The 26,840-nt window shown below is 36.4% G+C and overlaps 2 protein-coding genes across 5 annotated transcripts; both read right to left on the minus strand.

The window, feature by feature from the left end:
• Positions 1–11,381: 11,381 nt before the first annotated feature.
• Positions 11,382–12,811, minus strand: LOC117323572. The gene is made up of 2 exons (XM_033878874.1): positions 12,656–12,811; positions 11,382–11,947 (listed from the first exon to the last, which is right to left on the minus strand). Exon 2 carries the CDS (start codon positions 11,928–11,930, stop codon positions 11,409–11,411), a length of 522 nt encoding a protein of 173 aa, XP_033734765.1. The 5' UTR covers positions 11,931–11,947; positions 12,656–12,811; the 3' UTR covers positions 11,382–11,408.
• Positions 12,812–16,198: 3,387 nt separating this feature from the next.
• LOC117323571 (protein YIF1B-B-like) lies at positions 16,199–26,381 on the minus strand. 4 transcript variants are annotated; one of them, XM_033878871.1, is made up of 10 exons: positions 26,266–26,381; positions 23,167–23,280; positions 22,807–22,860; positions 20,658–20,809; positions 20,405–20,509; positions 19,895–19,973; positions 19,437–19,494; positions 19,072–19,227; positions 18,544–18,637; positions 16,199–18,278 (listed from the first exon to the last, which is right to left on the minus strand). In XM_033878871.1, the coding sequence occupies exons 1-10, from the start codon at positions 26,291–26,293 to the stop codon at positions 18,123–18,125; spliced, it is 996 nt and encodes a 331-aa protein (XP_033734762.1). In that variant the 5' UTR covers positions 26,294–26,381; the 3' UTR covers positions 16,199–18,122. The 4 variants fall into 4 exon arrangements, with proteins under 4 accessions (XP_033734762.1, XP_033734758.1, XP_033734764.1 ...); XM_033878867.1 differs by having other exon boundaries at positions 26,254–26,381; XM_033878873.1 differs by lacking the exon at positions 22,807–22,860.
• Between the last annotated feature and the right edge of the window lie 459 nt (positions 26,382–26,840).

Raw genomic sequence — 26,840 nt, forward strand, 5'->3', positions numbered from 1 at the left:
TATTTTTTATCACACTGTATAACATTGTTTGTGACTTATTTTGTATCACATTGTATGACATCGTTTGTGAGTTTGTGACTTATTTTTTATGACACTGTATAACATTGTTTGTGACTTATTTTGTATCAGATTGTCATACTCTACAATATATATCCCCTTTAACCCTTGTAATCCGGTACATCGATAGCATGAAATATTCTGACAATTTATCTTCCTTTTTATTTATATCGTTGTGCCGTTAAATGACGTTATTCAGATATACACTGAGACAGACAATGACGAACAATGGTTTACTGACACAGACAATGATGTACAATGTGTCACTGAGACAGACAATGAGGTACAATGTGTCACTGAGACAGACAATGATGTACAATGTGTCACTGAGACAGACAATGATGTACAATGTGTCACTGAGACAGACAATTATGTACAATGTGTCACTGAGACAGACAATGAGGTACAATGTGTCACTGAGACGGACAATGATGTACAATGTGTCACTGAGACGGACAATGAGGTACAATGTGTCACTGAGACGGACAATGAGGTACAATGTGTCACTGAGACGGACAATGAGGTACAATGTGTCACTGAGACAGACAATGATGTACAATGTGTCACTGAGACAGACAATGATGTACAATGTGTCACTGAGACAGACAATGATGTACAATGTGTCGCTGAGACAGACAATGAGGTACAATGTGTCACTGAGACAGACAATGATGTACAATGTGTCACTGAGACAGACAATGATGTACAATGTGTCACTGAGACAGACAATGATGTACAATGTGTCACTGAGAAAGACAATGAGGTACAATGTGTCACTGAGACAGACAATGATGTACAATGTGTCACTGAGACGGACAATGAGGTACAATGTGTCACTGAGACAGACAATGATGTACAATGTGTCACTGAGACAGACAATGACGTACAATGGTTTACTGAGACAGACAATGACGTACAATGGTTTACTAAGACAGACAATGATGTACAATGTGTCACTGAGACAGACAGTGAGGTACAATGGTTTACTGAGACAGACAATGAGGTACAATGGTTTACTGAGACAGACAATGACGTACAATGGTTTACTGAGACAGACAATGACGTACAATGGTTTACTTAGACAGACAATGATGTACAATGGTTTACTGAGACAGACAATGACGTACAATGGTTTACTAAGACAGACAATGATGTACAATGGTTCACTGAGACAGACAATGAGGTACAATGGGTCACTGAGACAGACAATGAGGTACAATGGGTCACTGAGACAGACAATGAGGTACAATGGGTCACTGAGCCAGACAATGATGTACAATGTGTCACTGAGACAGACAATGTTGTACAATGTGTCACTGAGACGGACAATGAGGTACAATGGGTCACTGAGACAGACAATGAGGTACAATGGTTTACTGAGATAGACAATGAGGTACAATGGTTTACTGAGATAGACAATGAGGTACAATGTGTCCCTGAGACAGACAATGAGGTACAATGTGTCACTGAGACATGCAATGACGTACAATGGTTTACTGAGACAGACAATGACGTACGATGGTTTACTGAGACAGACAATGACGTACAATGGTTTACTGAGACAGACAATGAGGTACAATTGGTCACTGAGACAGACAATGAGGTACAATGGGTCACTGAGACAGACAATGAGGTACAATGGTTTACTGAGACAGACAATGAGGTACAATGGGTCACTGAGACAGACAGTGATGTACAATGGGTCACTGAGACAGACAATGAGGTACAATGGGTCACTGAGACAGACAATGAGGTACAATGGTTTACTGAGACAGACAATGATGTACAATGGGTCACTGAGATAGACAATGAGGTACAATGGTTTACTGAGACAGACAATGAGGTACAATGGGTCACTGAGACAGACAATGAGGTACAATGGGTCACTGAGACAGACAATGAGGTACAATGGGTCACTGAGACAGACAATGAGGTACAATGGGTCACTGAGACAGACAATGAGGTACAATGGGTCACTGAGACAGACAATGATGTACAATGGGTCACTGAGATAGACAATGAGGTACAATGGGTCACTGAGACAGACAATGAGGTACAATGGGTCATTGAGACAGACAATGAGGTACAATGGGTCACTGAGACAGACAATGAGGTACAATGGGTCACTGAGACAGACAATGAGGTACAATGGGTCACTGAGACAGACAGTGAGGTACAATGGGTCACTGAGACAGACAATGATGTACAATGTGTCACTGAGACAGACAATGATGTACAATGTGTCACTGAGACAGACAATGATGTACAATGTGTCGCTGAGACAGACAATGATGTACAATGTGTCACTGAGACAGACAATGATGTACAATGTGTCACTGAGACAGACAATGATGTACAATGTGTCGCTGAGACAGACAATGAGGTACAATGTGTCACTGAGACAGACAATGATGTACAATGTGTCACTGAGACAGACAATGATGTACAATGTGTCACTGAGACAGACAATGAGGTACAATGTGTCACTGAGACAGACAATGAGGTACAATGTGTCACTGAGACAGACAATGATGTACAATGGGTCACTGAGATAGACAATGAGGTACAATGGGTCACTGAGACAGACAATGAGGTACAATGGGTCACTGAGACAGACAATGAGGTACAATGGTTTACTGAGACAGACAATGAGGTACAATGGTTTACTGAGACAGACAATGATGTACAATGGGTCACTGAGATAGACAATGAGGTACAATGGGTCACTGAGACAGACAATGAGGTACAATGGGTCATTGAGACAGACAATGAGGTACAATGGGTCACTGAGACAGACAATGAGGTACAATGGGTCACTGAGACAGACAATGAGGTACAATGGTTTACTGAGACAGACAATGAGGTACAATGGGTCACTGAGACAGACAATGATGTACAATGGGTCACTGAGACAGACAATGAGGTACAATGGGTCACTGAGACAGACAATGAGGTACAATGGGTCACTGAGACAGACAATGAGGTACAATGGTTTACTGAGACAGACAATGATGTACAATGGGTCACTGAGATAGACAATGAGGTACAATGGGTCATTGAGACAGACAATGAGGTACAATGGGTCACTGAGACAGACAATGAGGTACAATGGGTCACTGAGACAGACAAGGAGGTACAATGGGTCACTGAGACAGACAATGAGGTACAATGGGTCACTGAGACAGACAATGAGGTACAATGGGTCACTGAGACAGACAATGAGGTACAATGGTTTACTGAGACAGGCAATGACGTACAATGGTTTACTGAGACAGACAATGACGTACAATGGTTTACTGAGACAGACAATGAGGTACAATGTGTCACTGAGACAGACAATGAGGTACAATGTGTCACTGAGACAGACAATGATGTACAATGTGTCACTGAGACAGACAATTATGTACAATGTGTCACTGAGACAGACAATGAGGTACAATGTGTCACTGAGACGGACAATGATGTACAATGTGTCACTGAGACGGACAATGAGGTACAATGTGTCACGGAGACGGACAATGAGGTACAATGTGTCACTGAGACAGACAATGATGTACAATGTGTCACTGAGACAGACAATGATGTACAATGTGTCACTGAGACAGACAATGATGTACAATGTGTCGCTGAGACAGACAATGAGGTACAATGTGTCACTGAGACAGACAATGATGTACAATGTGTCACTGAGACAGACAATGATGTACAATGTGTCACTGAGACAGACAATGATGTACAATGTGTCACTGAGACAGACAATGAGGTACAATGTGTCACTGAGACAGACAATGATGTACAATGTGTCACTGAGACGGACAATGAGGTACAATGTGTCACTGAGACAGACAATGATGTACAATGTGTCACTGAGACAGACAATGACGTACAATGGTTTACTGAGACAGACAATGACGTACAATGGTTTACTAAGACAGACAATGATGTACAATGTGTCACTGAGACAGACAGTGAGGTACAATGGTTTACTGAGACAGACAATGAGGTACAATGGTTTACTGAGACAGACAATGACGTACAATGGTTTACTGAGACAGACAATGACGTACAATGGTTTACTAAGACAGACAATGATGTACAATGGTTTACTGAGACAGACAATGACGTACAATGGTTTACTAAGACAGACAATGATGTACAATGGTTCACTGAGACAGACAATGAGGTACAATGGGTCACTGAGACAGACAATGAGGTACAATGGGTCACTGAGACAGACAATGAGGTACAATGGGTCACTGAGCCAGACAATGATGTACAATGTGTCACTGAGACAGACAATGTTGTACAATGTGTCACTGAGACGGACAATGAGGTACAATGGGTCACTGAGACAGACAATGAGGTACAATGGTTTACTGAGATAGACAATGAGGTACAATGGTTTACTGAGATAGACAATGAGGTACAATGTGTCCCTGAGACAGACAATGAGGTACAATGTGTCACTGAGACAGACAATGACGTACAATGGTTTACTGAGACAGACAATGACGTACGATGGTTTACTGAGACAGACAATGACGTACAATGGTTTACTGAGACAGACAATGAGGTACAATTGGTCACTGAGACAGACAATGAGGTACAATGGGTCACTGAGACAGACAATGAGGTACAATGGTTTACTGAGACAGACAATGAGGTACAATGGGTCACTGAGACAGACAGTGATGTACAATGGGTCACTGAGACAGACAATGAGGTACAATGGGTCACTGAGACAGACAATGAGGTACAATGGTTTACTGAGACAGACAATGATGTACAATGGGTCACTGAGATAGACAATGAGGTACAATGGGTCACTGAGACAGACAATGAGGTACAATGGGTCACTGAGACAGACAATGAGGTACAATGGGTCACTGAGACAGACAATGAGGTACAATGGTTTACTGAGACAGACAATGATGTACAATGGGTCACTGAGATAGACAATGAGGTACAATGGGTCACTGAGACAGACAATGAGGTACAATGGGTCATTGAGACAGACAATGAGGTACAATGGGTCACTGAGACAGACAATGAGGTACAATGGGTCACTGAGACAGACAATGAGGTACAATGGGTCACTGAGACAGACAATGAGGTACAATGGGTCACTGAGACAGACAATGATGTACAATGGGTCACTGAGACAGACAATGAGGTACAATGGGTCACTGAGACAGACAATGAGGTACAATGGGTCACTGAGACAGACAATGAGGTACAATGGTTACTGAGACAGACAATGATGTACAATGGGTCACTGAGATAGACAATGAGGTACAATGGGTCATTGAGACAGACAATGAGGTACAATGGGTCACTGAGACAGACAATGAGGTACAATGGGTCACTGAGACAGACAAGGAGGTACAATGGGTCACTGAGACAGACAATGAGGTACAATGGGTCACTGAGACAGACAATGAGGTACAATGGGTCACTGAGACAGACAATGAGGTACAATGGTTTACTGAGACAGGCAATGACGTACAATGGTTTACTGAGACAGACAATGACGTACAATGGTTTACTGAGACAGACAATGAGGTACAATGTGTCACTGAGACAGACAATGAGGTACAATGTGTCACTGAGACAGACAATGATGTACAATGTGTCACTGAGACAGACAATTATGTACAATGTGTCACTGAGACAGACAATGAGGTACAATGTGTCACTGAGACGGACAATGATGTACAATGTGTCACTGAGACGGACAATGAGGTACAATGTGTCACTGAGACGGACAATGAGGTACAATGTGTCACTGAGACAGACAATGATGTACAATGTGTCACTGAGACAGACAATGATGTACAATGTGTCACTGAGATAGACAATGATGTACAATGTGTCGCTGAGACAGACAATGAGGTACAATGTGTCACTGAGACAGACAATGATGTACAATGTGTCACTGAGACAGACAATGATGTACAATGTGTCACTGAGACAGACAATGAGGTACAATGTGTCACTGAGACAGACAATGATGTACAATGTGTCACTGAGACGGACAATGAGGTACAAGTTGTCAACTGTGACAGACAATGAGTACAATGGTTCACGAGGACAGACAATGAATGTACCGTGTGTCACTGCGACAGACAATTGAGTTTTTTTTTGTTTAAAAAACAAAACCCAAAAAAAAAACCCCCAAAAATTTTTTTTTTTTGTGTCACTGAGGACAGACAATGATTTACAATGTTGTCACTGAGACGGACAGTGGAGGTACAATGTGTCACTGAGACAGACAATTGATGTACGAGTGTGTCAATGGACAGACATGACGTAAATGGTATGAGACAGACAATGGACGTACAATGGTTTTTTTACCTAAGACAGACAAGATGACCAATGTGTCAATGAGACGACAGTGATGGTACAGGTTTTACTGAGACCGACAATGAGGTACAATGGGTTTATGCGACAGACAATGACGTACAATGGTTACTGAGACAGACCAATGAGGTACAATGGGTTCATGAGAAAGACAATGATGACAAATGGTTTTACTGAGACAGAAAGGACGTACAATGGTTTACAAGACAGAACAATGTTGTAAAATGGTCAATGAAGACGGACAATGAGGTGCAATGGGTCAAGAGACAGAACAAATGAGGTTACAATGGTTTACTGAGATAGACAATGAGGTACAATGGTTCTTACTGAGATAGACACATGAGTACAATGGTCCCTGAGACAGACAATAATGAGGGGACAATGTGTCACTGAGACAGACAAGGACAGCGTACAATGGTGTTTATGAAGACAGACAATACGTACGAGGGTTACTGAGACAGACAAAGACGTACAATGGTTTACGAGGAATTGCAGACAATGCAGGTTACAATGGTCACTGAGACAGGACAATGAGGTAAACCATGGGTCAATGCGAAAGACAAGGAGGTACAATGTTACTGAAAAAGTTATTACAATTTATTTTTCTGTATAAATGTTACGATACGTCTTACACCTGAAATATTAAAAAAAATAATACTTTATGTCAGGTCCCTATGGCTGTAGACAGGCGACCATGCATGCTCCGAAATACAACAATACTTTCCTACATAGTTTAGCATACATGTACAAGGGTGGTGTCCACAATCAGTGAAGAACATGCACTTAATTACGTAACCTAAGTAAGACTGTTTATAAGTTAATATCCCCTGCTGCTCTTCCACCCATCCCGATTACCTTTTTTTTTGCGATCCGGGAGTGGTCTTGTTCTCGCGGTCAGCTTCCAGAGTGTTTAATTGATTCCACAGCTGTTGTCCGACTGACCGCCTATATACACATGTGAATGATCATGCTATCAGCAAGAAGTACACATATTATGTCGTGAGCAGAGCTTATCAATACACTTGAGATAGTACCTATCTTAGTCTGGTTCTATCGACATATTAGACACTGTATTGTATGTTTTATTTATGAAAAGGTTTGTGAAAAACAACACATGGTGACTATCAACAAGCACACACGTTAATTTTGGACTTAGTAAAGCTAATGCGACCTTGACCCTATAGAATCGTAAAATGGTAGGATAATTGTTTAAGTGGTTAGTTACCTCTCGTTAAAGTTTTATACTAACCTTAGGTACCAATTTGCTAGATTGGCCTCCAAACCCCCAAAAAGGAATATGATTATTGTCACATGTGATTATATGTAACTCTGAAGATAAAAGTGGGTCAATGTATTTCTTGTAACAAATCTGCCATAATTAGCTCTCTACATATATAACTGATTTGGTAGGTCTCCATCATGTTGTTATATAGTTCGATCTACAGGGACTAACGCCATGCATTACAGTACATATAGAACGTGGGTTGGGAATTTTGTACCCGTGGTAGTGTCAACCACATTCAACGAGAATCGTGAAATGAATATGCCGATTAAGACAATGCTCGCCAAGTGTCAAAGATATAGGTCGAAAACTGAGAGTAGGGACCTCTAGACACTATCAAATATAAATGTCACTCAGGATAAATAAAGTCTGTCAAGTTTCAAAGAGATCGACTGAAGAGGAAATCGTTGGACATTAGAATACAGCGCCATGTAATATAGAGCTACACAAATCAAAATTTGACCATAGCATGTCGATCATTGTAAAAGAACTAGAGTTTGTGATGAAAATGTGGCATCATTTATAATACCAGAGAACGTTATAATTTCGGCAAAGACCTCGGCTTCTATGCAGACCGGTAATTTCTACTACCATTCATAAGAACGCTCCAGCATTTTCATGTAAAAAAGCAAACGAAAATCTTAAAAAAACAATCTCTACTTGGCCTACATTAACAGTAAAAACCTATAAGATATAACTTATTAGGGGTCACAAGGTAATTCAGTTGATAGCTTTAATTTTGGAAAAAGGAATGTCCATGTATGTAACAATTTTATAATACATTTTGTACATTTATATGCACGTATCCAGTTTAAAACTTGTCTAAAAATTCTCCTAATGGCCCAATCCATAACTATTCCTGTCCAATACATTTGTTCATCACTATCTTTTTTTTTCATTTGGAGTTACGATTATCTAAGATATAGAGATTACAAATAATGGACATATTGACACATCATGTATATTTACAGGGACATATGTAAATGTATATATCTGCCTGGTATCAAACAAAGGGATTATACAGGATGGAAGGGTTTATTTGTAGCTGTTGTATTGTAGCCAAACATAAAACAGAACTAAATTGATTGACGAAATTTAAATAACAAAATTTGCTGCATGCATTGTTATACCAAGGCAAAATATTTCGGAGTTATCACCCCTTTGACTTATAAATACAGTATAGAGTCAAACACTTTCACATTTCGAAAAGAAGAAAACGACCAAGCTTCCACACGCTTTAACATTTACTTTAATACATGTATATTGATCGAAATTCTGCTTTTCTCACTGGAACTTTTCATTTTCCCCCTTTTTTGAGCAAACAAGAAAACGATCAAGCTTCCATACTATCCGGAGCACAATATTCTGATCAAAATATTGCTGATCAAGTCACCATACATGTTGAGATTTATTGATGGTCCAATATGCAATAGAATACAACAATATCAACTTTAATAGATATATACAGCTCAATGACGAAATGCAGAAAAAAATACCATTGGTCATGGCTAAAACAAAGTGGGTACTGAGATATAACTATACATGGTTTGGCAATTTTTGAAACTCGTGAATCTGTTTAACAAAAAAATATTATTTCCTTATGATGTAGTATATGCTCACATTATACAGATTAAATACTGATTTATCACAACTGAAGTCATGTCACTGCTATCTTCTATGTGTTTGTGTACATACCACAAAACTCCCTTAATATATGTGCAGTCTGATATGACATGTAATGAACATTTTATCATCTCAGATAACATATTTTGTTTTTACTTTTAAAGAAATTATAACAAAACATCACTAACAGTGTGTATATCCTGTTACACATCAGGTTTCGTAGATTGCGGCATATTTACAGGATGAGTTGTGATTTAAAACATTCTTCTGCTACTATACATACAGACTGTAATTATAAAACTATACACAAGTTTAATATTCACTTACTGGGTGAGAGTATGGGAAACACAGCAAACCAGGCGTATTCCCTATATAAGTTGTACCCAAAGCAAAGTAATACTTCAGGTTCTGAATCATACCTACAAATGTGAGTGTTATACTAGGAAAATATCTCGGTCGTTAAGTGTGTACCCATACAGATATGTGTAGAGGATACACAATTAGAATTAAAACCTATCATTGTGCAGAAATTATAACAACTAACTTATATTCTATCACAATATTTATCATTGTTAGTAACTTATTTTGTATCACATTGCATAACATTGCTTGTGACTTATTTACCACACTGTTTAATATTGTTTGTGAATTCTTTTGTATCACACTGCATACTTATGTTAGTGACTTATTTTGTATCACACTGTATAACTTTGTTAGTGACTTATTTTGTATCACACTGTATAACGTTGTTAGTGACTTATTTTGTATCACACTGTATAACGTTGTTAGTGACTTATTTTGTATCACACTGTATAACTTTGTTAGTAACTTATTTTGTATCACACTGTATAACGTTGTTAGTGACTTATTTTGTATCACACTGTATAACTTTGTTAGTAACTTATTTTGTATCACATTGCATAACTTTGCTTGTGACTTATTTATCAAAATGTTTAATATTGTTTGTGAATTCTTTTGTATCACACTGCATACTTATGTTAATGACTTATTTTGTATCACACTGTATAACTTTGTTAGTGACTTATTTTGTATCACACTGTATAACTTTGTGACTTATTTATCACACTGTTTAATATTGTTTGTGGCTTATTCATTGTATATAACTTTGTCAATGACGTGTAACCGATTGTGTATCATATAGTATGGGTGTGTCCGTGACTTTATCATATTGTATAACTATGTAACCGAATTAATCATTCAGCACTGTATTGTATAACTTTGTGATTTACTTTTTAATGACGATATATTTTTGACTTCGACTTTAACTTGCATCACATTGTATAACCTTGTGTGACTTATTTCTATCATATCTTGCTAATTTAATCTGTTTTTTTTTTTTTGTATTTCATTGCATAACTGTGTCCCTGGTTTATTTTGTAACGCACTGTATAACTTTGACGGACGACGGACCTGATCAGCTAAATTCAACGTCCTCTGCTACAACCATTATGTAAATCTAACCGATAAAGTATAATCTCAATTAATGTCACATCCACAAAATGGAAACGGGAAATGATATCAAAACACAGAACATAAGAATAAGAATGGAACTTTATATTGACCACGGGGAGGGAGGGGGTAGCTATAATATTTTCTAACTATATAAAGAAATCGACTATTAAACTAAACCATTGTCATAATCTGCATCCCTTTCAACCGGTGTTGTGTGGTCCATCAATTATTCTGCCAATTTATCGACTTTTTTTATCGGTCAGGCGTCAAATGACGTTATTCAGAGATACGATGACTTAGGTCACTGCGACAGACAATGACGTACTATTCAAAGAGACTCACGTGCAATACTTTACTAATAAACACGTTCATTTTGTACGAGTGATTGATACTTGAATTGCATTAACAATATTCATACAGGAATACGAATTTAAATATGTTTCCCTTGAAAATCTATTGTTGGTGTGTATAGTAAGTATGTGTATGTAGAAGCTATGACCCTTCTATTGCAAAATGTAGGAAGCAAAGGTGGACACTATTACAGCTTCCTTTAGTTAAATACTTATCAACCAAATAAAGGTCATTCAATAGTTAAAGTTGTTTAATGGTAGGCTTAGTCATGTATACCAGTGAATGAAAAGGGTTTAACTGTGCTTAATCTGTTGAGGTAGTCTTTCCCAGCAAGCTCTATACCACTCGTCTGTTTCGAATTCACGGTGTTGTCATTCAAAACTGAATTTCGTCCACTGATACCCTTTGTGTTGTGTAAATTCCGAATAAGCTCGTAAACGCCCGGGGGTAGGGTTTCGCCCGCTGCCACAGTAGGCGGGGTGGTAGTGGGGGCAGGGGTGATTTTTCTTTCACATTCGTTCAAGCATGCATAGAAAATTTCTGTACAGAGGTCAATGCACAGTCCGTAACCCTCTTCCGATCCGAAATCTCCACTTTCACATTTTCCAATTTTGCATTCAAAGTATTTATTACCACATGTCTCCCGACATTGGCTCATTCTGAGGTTTAGCTTAGGATCATCCAGTGTTGCTGAAAACATCTGCGCCCCCACTAAACGGAGACTAATGACGAAGAGCAGGCCTGTTACAATCACAGAGTCGCCGCTTGTGGCCCATCTCTCCATCGTGGCTACACCAGACACTAGACATTGTAAATAAAGTTAATTAATATAACACTATAAAAAGTTATCTCTTTCACAATTAAAAACATATCAAAAGGACAAATAGAGACAAAGACATACAGCGATCCACTCCACCGTTTTTGGTAGTAACCTGCAAACTCTATTGAGATTATAGATGGCTGGTTAAAAGAAAATGTTCCACTTTCTTTTTATCTAATATACATTGATAGGGCAAATGCTCAAAATGTTATAATAATGTTATTGATTTTTGTGTGTGAATATGTCCTGATCTTAATACTGAGAACGCTATCGTTTGGGTGTGGCTTATACCAGAGACGTGTATACCATAAGTCTCGTCCTAATTTGAACACATGTTGAAAATTGAAAACGCCTAATGTTATAGAGTATGAAGACAATATCACACATTTATTCAAGCTGCATTAAACAAAATAAAACGGCATTATAATTTACTTTACTTTTCTCTTAAAATGTGATACATCTTACACCTAAAATATTGTTAAAGTACCACATTGTGTCAGCTCCCTGTGGTTGTAGACAGTATGCGACCATGCATCCTCCGACATTTAACAATATATAGTATAGCATACATGTACAAGACTGGTGTCCATACATAACCAGTGGAGAGCATATACTTAATTATGTTACTGAAGTAAGACTGTATGTAAGTTAATATAATATCCCTACTGCTCCCCGCCCATCCCTATTACCTTTTGGAATCAGGGGTGGTGTTGCTCTTGCGGTCAGTTTCCAGAGTGTCGTATCGATTCCACAGCTGGTGTCCGATTGACCACAAAAAGCAAGAATTACACATATTATGTCGTGAGCAGAGCTTATCTCTACACTTGAGATAGTACCTATCTTAGTCTGATTCTATCAACATATAAGACACTGTATTGCATGTTTTATTTATAAAAAGGTTTGTGAAATACAACACATGGTGACTATCAACAAGTACACACGTTAACTGCGACCAAAGAATCGTAAAATGGTAGGATACTTGTTTTATTGGTTAGTTACGTGTCGTTATACTAACTATAGGTACATGTACCAATAATAGAAATTGGCCTTCGAACCCCAACAAGAGGCCCATGGGTCTAACGGTCACCTGAGTTTTGAAATATATATTAATTTCATTGACCACTTTTGACAGCGCACATCAGCCCAGGGGGTCAGTCAGGGCCTACATGTGCATACCATTGAGCTGTCATCCCATGCTGATAATGTTAACAAAGTTTGAATGAATTCCATAAGAAATCAAACCAAGTATAGTCAAATTGTGATTTCCCTATACAAACTATAAGTTTACACCCTGCCCAGGGCAAACGTGAGACCCAGGGTCATGAAATTCACAATTGTTGTAAAGCACCTTAAGACCCTTCCATATACGAAGTGTATTTGATTCTACCTTATTTGGGTTTTTAGAAGAGGTTTTTGAAATTTCAGTTGATTTGACCCTTTTTAGCCCCGCCCTTAAGCCCCTAGGGGTCAGTAAGTGCCAATCATGATACACGTAGTTTACAACAGGCATCCCATACTGATAATTTTAACCAAGTTTGTATTATTTCCAATGGCAACGTGACCCCAGGGTAATGAAATTAATAATTTTGGTAAAGGACCTTATAACCTTTCTATCTGTGAAGAGTATTTATGACGATTCTACCATATCTGGGAGTTGAGAAGATTTTTGAAATTTTTGTCAATCTGACCCGTTTTGGCCCCGCACCTCAGGCCCCTGGGCCATGGAAGCTTCATGCCAAATTCCATTGAATTTGGTGGAGTTGTTTTGGAAAAGAAATTGAAAATGTAAATTGTTATACGGCATGTCATAAGCTCACATTTGTCCTTAGGTGTTACATGTGCTTATATGACTGTATCTCTGAAGATAAAAGTGGGTCAATGTATTTTTCCATAATTAGCTCTCTACATATATAACTAATTCAACGAGATATCAAAATGAATATGCCGATTAAGACAATGTTCGCCAAGTGTCAATGATATAGGTCGAAACCTGAGAGTAGGAACCACGATAAAATATTAAATCTAAATGACACCCAGGATAAATAAAGTCTGTCAAGTTTCAAAGAGATCGATTGAAGAGGAGATCGTTGGACATTAGAATTCAGCGCCATGTAATATAGAGACCTTAGAGTTGGTGATGAAAATGTGGCATTATTTATACTACCTGAGAACGTTATAATCAGTAACATTCGGCAAAGACCTCTGGCTTTTATACAGACAGGTAATATCTACTACCAATCATAAGAACGCACCAGCATTTTTACGAAAAACAAGAGGCCCATGGGCCTAAACGGTCATCTGACAAACACTTACATCCATTTATGCTTGAGAATGGAGTAGCATCAAAGCTAAAATTCAGCCAGGGTACTGTTTCTGGGCCTTAACCCTCTGTCCCCAGCCTCATTTATATAAATTATGATTGCCCTCCACTAATGATGTTTCCGACTAAATCTTGGTGTAGTCCATGAAGACATTAATTAAGGATAAAGTAGCTTTTTAAAACAAAAATTCACTTAATTCCCATTTTTCTCCCTCTGGGTTGGAGCTGCATCATTTATATAAATTATAACTGCCCTTCCCCAAGGTTGTTTCAAACTAAATATGGTTGTAATCAATTAAGGAATTAATGAATAGTAGGGTTTTAAAGCAAAAATTCATCAAAGTTCCGCTTTTGGTGCCCCGCAACTCTTTCCCCAGGGGCCCGACCGACCTCATTTATATACATTATTATTATCATTGCCATCGCCCAATGATGTTTCAAACCAAATTCGGCTATAATCCAACCATGGGCTAATGAGTAAGGTTTAAAGCAACATTTCAACAAATTGCCTCTTTTTTAGCCCTTTCCCTCTGCTCAAAGGGGTCAGACCAGCTTCATTTAAATGAAATATGGTCGCTCTCCCCCAATGATCTTTCACAACAAATTGGGATGTAATCCACTCATGGGTTACGGACGAGTAGGGTTTTAAAGCAAAAATCACCAAAGTTCTCCTTTTAGGGCACCACCACTCATGTCCAAGGTGTCGGACCTTCCTGTTTTATATAAAATATGATTGCCCTCCCCCAATGACATTTCACCCCAAATTTGGATGCAATCCACCAAAGGGTTAAGGGGGATTTAGGTTTTAAATAAAAAAAAAATCACTTAAGTTCCCCTTTTGGGGACCCGCCACTCGGGCCCCACCAGCCTCATTTATACGAAATATGATTGTCCATCCCCATGATGTTTAACAACGGATGTAATCCACCTAAGGGTTAAGGAGGAGTAGGGTTTTAAAGTTAAAATTCACCAATTTTTTCCCTTTTGGGGTCCCATCACCAAGGACCCAAGGGTCAGATCAGCCTCATTTATATGAAATATGATTGCCCTTCCCAATGATGTTTCACACCAAATTTGGATGTAATCCACCCAAGGGTTAAGGAGTAGAGTTGTTAAAGCAAAAATTCAACAAAGGTCCCTTTTGGAGCCAAGCCACTCGGATACCAGGGGTCAGACCAGTCCGATTTATTTCTCCTATGATGTTTCACCCAAATCTGGAGGTAATCCACCCAAGGGTTAAGGACGAGTAGGGTTTAAAGCAAAAATTCACCGAAGTTCCCCTTTTAGGGTCCCACCCCGTCCCCAGGGGTAGGACCAACCTCATTTATATAAAAATATGATCGCCCTCCCCTGATGATGTTTCAAACTAAATTCGGTAGCAATCCACATTGGGGTTAAGGAGGAGTAGCGTTTTGAAATAAAAAGTCTTACGCGATGGCTATAGGTCATCCTGACCCATTGGGTCAGATGGCCTAAAAAATTAAACGAAAATCTTAAAAACAATCTCTACTTGGCCTACATTTACAGTAAAAACCTATAAGATATAACTTATTAGGGGTCACAAGGTCATTCAGTTGATAGCTTTAGTTTTGGGGAAAAAATGTCCATGTATGTAACAATTTTATAATACATTTATATGCACGTATCAAGTTTATAACTCGTATGAAAAATTCTCCTAATGGCCCAATCCATAACTATTCCTGTCCTGTCATAACTATTTTTTTTTTCATTTGGAGTTAGATATAGTAATTACAAATAATAGACATAATGACACATTATATATTTACAGTGATATACGTAAATTACAATGTATATACCTGCCTGGTATCAAACAAATGGATTATACAACATGATGGAAGGGTTTATTTGTAGCTGTTGTATTGTAGCCAAACATAAAACATAACTAAATTGATTCACAAAATTTACATCACAATTTTATTTGTTTTGCTGCATGCATCGTTATACCAAGGCAAAATATCTCGGAGTTCTCACCCCTTTGACTTATAAATACAGTATAGTGTCAAACACTTTCACATTTCGAAAATAAGAAAACGACCAAGCTTCCACACATGTTAATATATATACTTTAATATATTGATCAAAATACTGCTTCCCCCACAAGGATTGTTTCATTTTCCCTTATCTTTTGCAAACAAGAAAACAATCAAGCTTCCATACGATACGGAGCACAATATCCTGATCAAAATATTGCTGTCTCCACAAAATAAAATTACTGTGTGGAATGACTAGCCATTAAATGCCTCCACATCTACAACGATCCTACAGCAACATACTGTATGCATGTACCCTCAAGCTCTTAAAAGAGTTCCAGAAAAGGAAAAAAAAGAAAGAAATGTTTATATCACAGTCATGATACATGTTGAAATCTATTGATGGTAAAAAATTATACCTTTAAAGTTTAAATGATATGCTCTCTGAGAATAGAATACCACATTCATTAATTCAATGACGAAATACAGAAGAAATAAAATTGGTCATGGCTAATACGAAGTGGGTACAGAGATATAGCTATACATGGTTTGGCAATTTTTTAAATAACAAAATATAATCTAGATGTATTTTTTGTGAATCTATTGAACAGAAAATTGTTATTTTCTTATGACGTAGAATATGCTCACATACAGATTAAATACTGATTTTATCACAACTAAAGTCATGTCACTGCTATCTTCTATGTGTTTGTGTACATATCACAAAACTCCCTTTATATATGTGAAGTCTGATATGACATGTAATGAACATTTTATAATCTCAGATTTCATGATTTTTTTTTACTTTTAAAGAAATGATAAAAAGTAATATCACTAACAGCTTGTATATTCTGTTGCACATCAGGTTTCTTAGATTGCAGTATACATTCAGGATGAGTTGTGATTTAAAGCATTCTTCTGCTACTACATACAGACTGTACTTAGTAAAATTATAACACTATACACTAGTTTAATATACACAGCACTTATGTTTTAATACATCTGGTGATGAGTCTCCACACCTGGAAACTGTTTAATGTTAAAGTGTGTAAGTTAAGAATATGATAGCAGTTTATCTGTACATTGTATGTAGCTATAGAGATCGTAATACATTTAGATCATAATTACTGACCATATCTGAATCATTATACAGAAACTTTATAACCAGTCATACTTCTTTCCATTTCAGTAATACTCACAAATGTTTACCAGCATTCTCCCTCACAGATCCAAGACTGTTACAGACACATACAACACAGGTAAAAGCCTCCTCTCAGGTCATGTTAAGCCATTCTTACAATAAACTATGCCCAAATTAATGTACATTTACAAACAATAAGTCAATATAAATAATAATTTATCAATAAAAAAAAATGTAAATGAACAAAAAACAGTGAATAGCACTATTGATGTCATTGGACATATACATTATCAAACTGTGTATGTATACAACTCCCTGTAACACTGTGCCATAGCTTTTGTTTGTACAATTTTTTTTTAATAATATTCAAATTCTAACTTCATTGACTACAACCACATGGGAAAAACCCCACTTTATCCAGTGAACATTTCCTTTACCACATTTCAAGCATAACTATCTTGATTAAATAGTTTAACAGGAGAAAATACTTGATGTCTTTAAACATCTGGTAATACAAGCACCTGTTCAGCAAAAACATGCAAACATGACCTGTTCGAAAACAGGCACCTCCTGAAATGGCAACCTCTACCGTCTCACTGGCAAGATAACCAGTTACAATGCACCACAATGAACTTGCACACATCCAGATAATGATTTGGCTTGTCAAGTGTATCATTCACACAGCAGTTTGGATGAGGTGATGATCATTTCCTAACGAACATAATATGACTGGTCAGCCACCACATCATGAGAGGTTGTACCAGGGATATACACAGTATCAGGTAAAGGCTCCGCTTACTTCCCTTTGAGAATCCATCCCCTTCCGAGTGAGGTAATATTTGAACTCGTAAAGATTTTATCTGAAAAAAACCCCCAAACAAACTAAGCAATGATAAAATATGCCAACTTTATGTAAAATCAATCATTATTGTTGCTCTTTGAGAATGTCAGGGAGACCAGAGAACTATAATGAACATACCTGAATGCTGCTAAATTAGTACATGTTCATCTGAATTTGTTTTTACTGGTCATTCAGGTAAAATATTGTACAACTGTATGAGTATTAATCAGACATATAATGTTTATGAGGTAATGAGACCATAAAACATGAGAACAATGACTTACCAAGAAAAATGCTATACATAAACTAAACCATAAAAGGACAGCATAATATCCTGTTGACTGAAACAGCAACCCTGCCAGCAGACTAACGATCATCCTGAAAAAAAAGGACTACTATTAGTGATTAAAGATCATGTCTTCTGAAGTATTCAAAGTCAAAGAAAGGTTTTAATCCTCCTTCAATATGTATTAATGTTAGCTTGTAGTTTTTGTCATCAATTCCTTTTACAACTTTATAATTATGTACTGGCTTCCAAATCTTTATCATCCTGATGGTATCTGACATAGTTAATGTTTTATGAAATGTAGTATTAAACATTATTACCATATTATGTATAATTGGAACATTAGAAGTTATTTGTCACTAACTTGCATACATTGAAGTTGCTGGCTGAATTTACTGGAAGACCAATTTAGCACAAACCATATATATGTTTTGAATAATGTAATTTCCCTTAATTTAATGTTAAAATCCATGAAATCAGTCGGCAGAATTTCATTTAGGTTTTTACCAATGAGAAACATACATACCCCAAGAACTTGTAACCACAGAAAGCAAGGATGTCGAGATACTTGAGGTCTGTGTTAATGTTCATCACATAGAAGGTTAAAAGCAACACCACCAGTTCCATGATGAGCCAGACCAAGGCTGTACTTGCTTGTGTTCCCAGCTGTTCTGGTGTAAACCTATAAACATATGCATTAATCATCATTATCTTGTTTTTCGTAAACAAAAATATAGGACATCTTAACATTTATCATCAGAAATCTCCGAAATGTATACAGGTATATATACCTCTTCTCCTTCTACTGTGTATAACAGAAAGTCTCACTAAATTTCAAATAAAAGATTTTACTCCCTTCTATCCACGATGGACACGATTGACAAGACATACCTGTTTTGCGTTCCCATCACTATGCCTGCGACTAGTACATATGTTACAAAGGCCATCACTGTAACAGAGAAGTACATCATACAGATTATTATAAATATTGTGGTGTAATATGTTCATGTACTTCATCGCTGAAATTGAGTTAAACTATTCAATCAACAAGGGTGATTTAGTATATTGAATCTATGTTTAAATCATCATTCAGACCAACTTAATCCAACATATCTTTGTTTCATGTCAAATGTCTTTGTCTAATGTAATTCTTCGACTAGAATGCAAAGATGTATTCGACTGAAACCTGGGAATATCTAAAGCGTACATGTATAGTGAAATTGTGTTAGAATATCATAATGTAACACAATTGTTTTAAATTAAGTATGACGATACGAATGTAGTGATGTTTGTTTCTGTCTACAGTCATTTCCAGTGAGACTCATGTGAAATATTAACAAACAACTCACCTGGGATGTACAGATCAGGGGCATTCATCTCATACCTTGGCGCTACAGGCTCATCCTGATTGAACTTTATCGACCAATCCTATGAAAAAATGAAGCAGTGGTAGTTATTAGAAAGATACAATGCATTTATAAAGAAACAGATAGTCAAAAGTTTTGGAACAATTAATATTATCAGAAATTATTCCATTTAAACTTCAAATTTCACTTGTGACATTGTTTAATCAAACAAATATTACCAGGTAGATCTGAGAAGAGTTTGGTTTGGTTTTGTTTGTTTTTGTTTCCTATTAACAGCCAGGGTAATTTAAAGACGTGCCAGGTTTTGGAGGTGGAGGAAAGTCGGAGTACCCGGAGAAAAACCACCGGCCTACGGTCAGTACCTGGCAACTGCCCCACGTAGGTTTCGAACTCGCAACCTGAGAAGAGCTTTCTCCCCCTCCCCCTAAATGATACAGAAATATTTATCATTACGTAATTATAAAATAGCCTTCCCTATCTATATCTACTTACTGTGTGAGAGAATGGGAAACACAGCAAACCAAGCTTCTTTCCTACATATGCTGTATCCACAGCAAAGTAATACTTCAGTTTTGATGTTGATACATATTTCTCAAGCTGAAAAAAAATAAAGAAAACATTTACAACAGGAAAAAGACAATTTGTTGACATAATTCCACAGACTATTCATTAAATTCACTTTCAGGTATTACCCAACATAAAATGAACCAAATTTCATAATATAGCAGACAAAATGAAATCCTACATTTTTGTTGACGTAATCTTTGCCTTGGTCAGCCAGTGAACTACCATACTGCATAGCCATATTGGTCATCATGGGGTCATTAATAAACTGTTGCCCAGGAAACTGCATAGCTGGATTTCCATAGCCACCCTGATCATATCCTTGTCCCATTTCTAAGGATAAATGATTTCATGTCAAAATTCAGCCAAAGACAAATCATACCATGATATAATACATGTACATACAAATATTTCAATAATTGAAGTTATTTTTCTATTTACATGTATAAATCAACAAGTGAATTTACATGTATAAATCAACAAGTGAAAGTTGTTAAAATTTAACTTTTTGACAGAAGTGGGTTCCAATCCACAAATACCTAAGTACATGTAGTTACATATAAAGTCAATCCATATCTTGTTAAGCAGCCATCATGGTCATTTATTTCTGTTGATACATTTAGGTTTAATGTGTATTTGTATATACTCACTTTCAGAAAAAATATATAGGTAGTTTAAGTGCATTTATCTGTCTAATCAAAATCAAATAGTTCAATTTTTAAACATAATTTTAAATTATTCCATACTCAACCAATATAGAGATATAATAGGTTATAATGCTATGCTTTAGAATGTATACTAACTTATCAGTATATTGTCATTCAGTGTATAATAGTAGACATACACTGTTGGTACAATGAAGGTGTACATATATATATGTACTAGTGTATTATAAAGCCATCTATGATTACTACATAAATATGGGATAATATGGTCCTTTATGTACACCTAATGTATGTCTATAATGACAGAATATAATATATACATGTATAGTAACCATACATTGCACTAAATACATATTACAAACCAACATGATTAGTTCTGTTAGCACATGTACAAGCCCCATTAAATCGTAATCATCATTTTTGATGGAGACTATATGCAACCACAAGAAGAAGCTCTAAGCTCTATATCTCGTAATAAAGCAAGTACTAATTACTGCAATAAAAACCAAATTGACAGCCCAACAATCAAGTTACCTGAAATATGGTAACTGTAAAGCAATTATTTATTCAATACACTACAAATTTTTATATTTTAATTTGCATTTACAACTTTTCAATTTAGACCATGAAATTCTGATTTCATATGATGAATTTAAAACTAGAAAATATCTATAAGACATAAATGACCCCGCTATCACTTGACACCCTGAAACACAGTTTGGTGAGGATCGCATCAGCGATGATTCCTGAGATTAGCCAGTTACATTGCATCGTGACAGGACAGGACAGGACCGGACATGGGTATCACTAGTACTTTATGCCCCCCCCCACCCCATTTGATGGCGGGGACATACAAATATTTAAACTTTATGAAAATCAAACCACAGATTACAGGATTATTGCATAAATCATTTCTAAAATAAAGTGACTCATAAAATTCAATATTAGGTTTAAAATAGAATTAAGGAAAACTTTTTCACACTATTTTGGTTAAGATATCTATCCCTTTACGGACGTTACATGGAAACACAGTCAAAAAGAAATGGCTAGAATAAAGATGTCATTGAATGATGGTGACACACCACCCAGCACAAAATTATTCCCTTTGCTCCAGTCTATTCCATGGAGATGGAATAACAATCTGAACCAAGAGGCTAAAGTTTACTGATTTTCTTAAACAATGCTAGTAAATATAAATCTTTTCATAACTTCATGTCACACCCACAAAGTTTTTAAAAGGAATATGTGTTTTCAGCAATGCAGTACTGCATATATTATGTATGTTCAATGTGCATTTCACAAACGAAAAAGAAATATACATGTATGTTGATTTCCAAACAGTCTCAGAATAATAATGAGATGTATTCATTTATGTCCATAAGAAATTTTGAATTCAAACATTTTAAATCTGTGCCTGCTACAAATTTAATTAGTAGATAGATTCACTAACAGAGTGCATGATTGAGGAAATACATGTATATCAATACATTTTCTATACCATGACTTACCATGACTATTATACTGTTAGAGTTTTAACTGGTCAGTGTGAGTGATATCATTTGAGTGTTAAGAATGTATTTTAGCTTGAAGTGTTTGTCATATGTGACAGTCAGTAATGGTTATAATAGTTCAGCTCTAAAAACTTGAAGTTTTGATTTCAGATACCTTTGGCTGGTGCTCTGTAACTATTGTTAACATTGTAACCATAGTTACTATATCCTGCAATATACACCACATCAGTAAGACAATTAGGATTTATATATAGGCATATGCAAATTGTCTACGTTATGCATATAGCAGTATCTATACAATGTACAAATCAGTGATATTTGAGGTTTGGTATAGGGTACCAAGATAATCTCAAATCTTAACAATGTTTGCATCTATATAATACACAATATGTCATTATACGTATTTGGAAATAAACAATATAATTTAATACATTAAAACTGACAAACAGCAATAATCTGAGCAGAGACCATGTTGTTAACATTTTCCAAAAGGCCACAACAGAGGAAGAGTTACCTGCTCCTGGTGGTGCCACATACCCCTGCTGGGGCGAAGGCTGTTGCATACTGGTGTCTTCAAACAACTGTGGCTTGCCCTTCTGACCTTTAGGACGCCGCTTCTGGCTACTCGCTGGAAATTATACATCATGTATATTACAGTATTGTATATGTCATGTTTAAATACCCACTTTTATGTGTTTTCTGGGGACCATTAACAGAAATGAAATCTTTGAACAAAAATACAATAATAATAATGTACACTAAAAACAGGAACCCTTTAGATTTGTTGACAAACAACAATGTATCACCTACAGCAAATAACTCAAAAGCATGCGTAACCTAACAGAAATAAACAAGTAAAAGACTTCAAAAGAATGCTGAAGTAAAATCACTGCAAATCAAAGATAGAACAAATCTTAAGATTTCAACACATTTACCTAGGAGGTAATATTTGACATGCATCCCATTCTAGGATAGATCCCATTAAAAATAAGACAAAGTAAGTCATACTTATATACAATTTATAGTATTTATCTCATCTTTGTTTCCATTTATCTTATATCTTTGTAACTAATACATATATATGTATATGTATAATTCTGTGCTTTAGCATTAAATATTTTTCTGGTAATTTATACAAATATGATTTTTCAATTGCATGACTATAAAGTTTTCAAGTACAATTGAAAAGATACAGCTACATATAAATAATACTTATATAATATACATAATCATATATATATAAATAAGTAGGTAATTTGGTAACTTTGGATGCATGCAAACTGATGAAGTGCTTCAGAAGGATTTCTATCATCACTTTTTGTAACATCAGCTATAATTAAATATGGTATCTAAGGTACATAATGGAAATGAAGTAGCAAATCTCAGTCACTTGAGAGCAAGCTTAAGAGTACTGTAGGGAGCAAAACAATATACAAAAAAAATGTAACATCCAACAAATGTCATGCAGTATTCAATAGAGACAATAATTTACAATTAATTTGGTGAAGATTATTTTTTATATAATCAGCTTCACGAAGTTTTTCATAAAGCTAGTCAAATACTCCTTAAGAACATTTCCTGTTGAGATATTGACAGTCATTGTATGCTTTGCCTTTTATTTTTGAAATCCTAAAATGATATGCATTGTATTAGCAGCTGCATATTTGTTGGCAATGCATTAATATTTTGATCTACCAGAGCCAAGGGAGATGGGAGTTAAAATATACCGTAGATTATCTCTTTGCCTATAACTATGAATGCAGTAACAAGTATTCTAAATGCAAATTAGAGAAACTTCTGTGATCCAACTTCAATTTTTCAAGTCGTGAAACCCTGGAATTTTGCAGAAAATATAGATCACAATAGCAGACAACTAGATTACAACAGAAGAAGCAGACAACATCAACACACAGCATTTTATCTAGAACTAGAATCTACACAGAACTAATATAACTAGCAAATGGAGGATTGCACCCGACGGTGAAGAATAAATCTTGTCAATATTGACAGAAAATACTAAAATTCATTCATTCACAACTACTAAAACGTAAATGGTCGATTTTATTAAAAACTCAACTGATGATAACTTCATGTATCATAATACTGTATAATTTATATTATAACAGGTTTTCTTTCTCACAATGCTTCAACTAGAAATCACACCCAGGACCTCTGGTTTGCATGTAGAATGCTCTATCAGATGAGATGAAGAGAACGTATTAACCCATTCCTATAGTTGCATCCTGAATAAACACTTAGTACCTAACAGGGTAATTGAGGGCCACTAGGAAATAAGGAATCAAACCTTGTTCTCTGACTGACCAGTCAGACACGTACACCTTCTTTACAGAAGGGCAATTAAATCTTCTTTCATTGCAGTAGGAAACAGTTACTCCCACCGACCAGTCATGTAATATCATTGCCAGGGTCATGTGGAGCTGTCATTAATACCAATAATTGAATTTATGACAGTTGACAATTTATTTGTATTGGTATCAGTATTTGTTCCAAAGAGCGGTAACAATATGGCTATGTCTAAATTGAGACTGTACAAGGGGAATTCAAACATGAATATCCTGGAACCGTAAAGAAATGTATATAAATATAGATACAATCTAACTAATGTTTCTGTTCATATGGATATATATATATATATCAGCTGTTGTTCAAGATTACTATAAGTTGGTATAACTTGTTTCTGCTATCAAGCCAAAAGATTTTTCGTCGAAAGATAAGGCGATTGAGAGTCAGAGAAAACAATGACTATCCAGAGACATATATACAGAGATTGGCAGCTCTCTATTTGCCCTTGTGTTTACATAGTGGCCCCTGACCTTCCCACAATCCTTTGCGGTCGCTCGGTTCAGTCTTCACTAGACGCCATATTGGAGAAAACTTGAAAACCAGACACATAATTATCGATAATTTCTATTTGAAATCATCTCTATGCTTTACAGATTAACTAATTAGCTTTTTTATATGACGATGAATGTATCATCACTATGTCTGGGAGGAATGAACCAACTTGGAAAAGTATAAGCATAAAGATAGAGCAAGATGGTACTCCTATAACATAAGAGGCCGCTTGTCGGCTCTTTTTCATACGGCGCCTGTCAAAAGTATCTCGCCGTGTAAAACCTCTAACATTGTTGGAGTAAGCAAGATGGATGAATAGAAGTAGTCACTACCAACAAGTTAAACAATGATTTGTTCATACCTAATACTGACTCCTAAGAAATAAATGATTATGAAAAATAAACTTGCATAGTGTTCACTCTGTTAAAGGCAAGAATTTCAGGTACTGAATGCCTAGAACTGGACTAATTAAACAATGCATTTGACTGCTATGACTGACTCGTGCGTTACAGCAGACCTTACGAAGACAGATAAGGATCATAATGCCTAAAAAGAAGAGAATTGTACACAACAAACAACTAATGATTGGGAAACATAAAGGCATACGTTTCATATTTGGCAGACGATTTCTCAGCCTCCTGGTACGTAAACGAATAGACCCCTGTGTTTCGACTGAACCGGTTTATACAAGATATAGAAGCACTGCAAAAGGCACAACATCCAAAGTTACGTAAATTGAACCTACTCTTTGACTTACGCTGTCGGAAACCCGAAGGAGCATCCATAATTAGCAAATAGAAATAGCGAAAGTAGCCTATTTACGTGTGTACGTCAAGTGACACACTTCATGAGTTGGCAGGACACACAGACAGACGGAACCCTCGTTCTGAAATATAGGGGAAATAACCGCGTATTTCCTGGGCGCATTGTGATCGAAGATTTTATATGGTACTGGCCAATTTCAACAATTTGAAGGAGAAATTGCCAGAGGGGAGTGAACATGGAGAAAGGTTTTTCGGCATAGCCGTAAAGTATTCTTTTATCCCCGGAAATGACGCGACAGGTGGCATTACTGGTCAAGATGAAGTATGTGATTGGTCAATGTAGCGGTAAATGCAAAATGCAGATATATTTAGTTATCAAGAAATATCTTTAAAAAAGATAAACGGCATAGTTTTAATGCTGGTGGTTCTAATGTAAAACTGCTGGTGAAATAAATCAACGAACTAATTAATAAATGCGCAGTTTCAGGACGGATGACAAAATCATATCAGTTTGAATCATTTTTGGTGTTAATAATTAAGCATTTGAATCAGGAATATGATTTTATTA

This window comes from Pecten maximus, chromosome 3 (genome assembly GCF_902652985.1).
Source record: "Pecten maximus chromosome 3, xPecMax1.1, whole genome shotgun sequence".
NCBI classification, from domain to species: domain Eukaryota; kingdom Metazoa; phylum Mollusca; class Bivalvia; order Pectinida; family Pectinidae; genus Pecten; species Pecten maximus.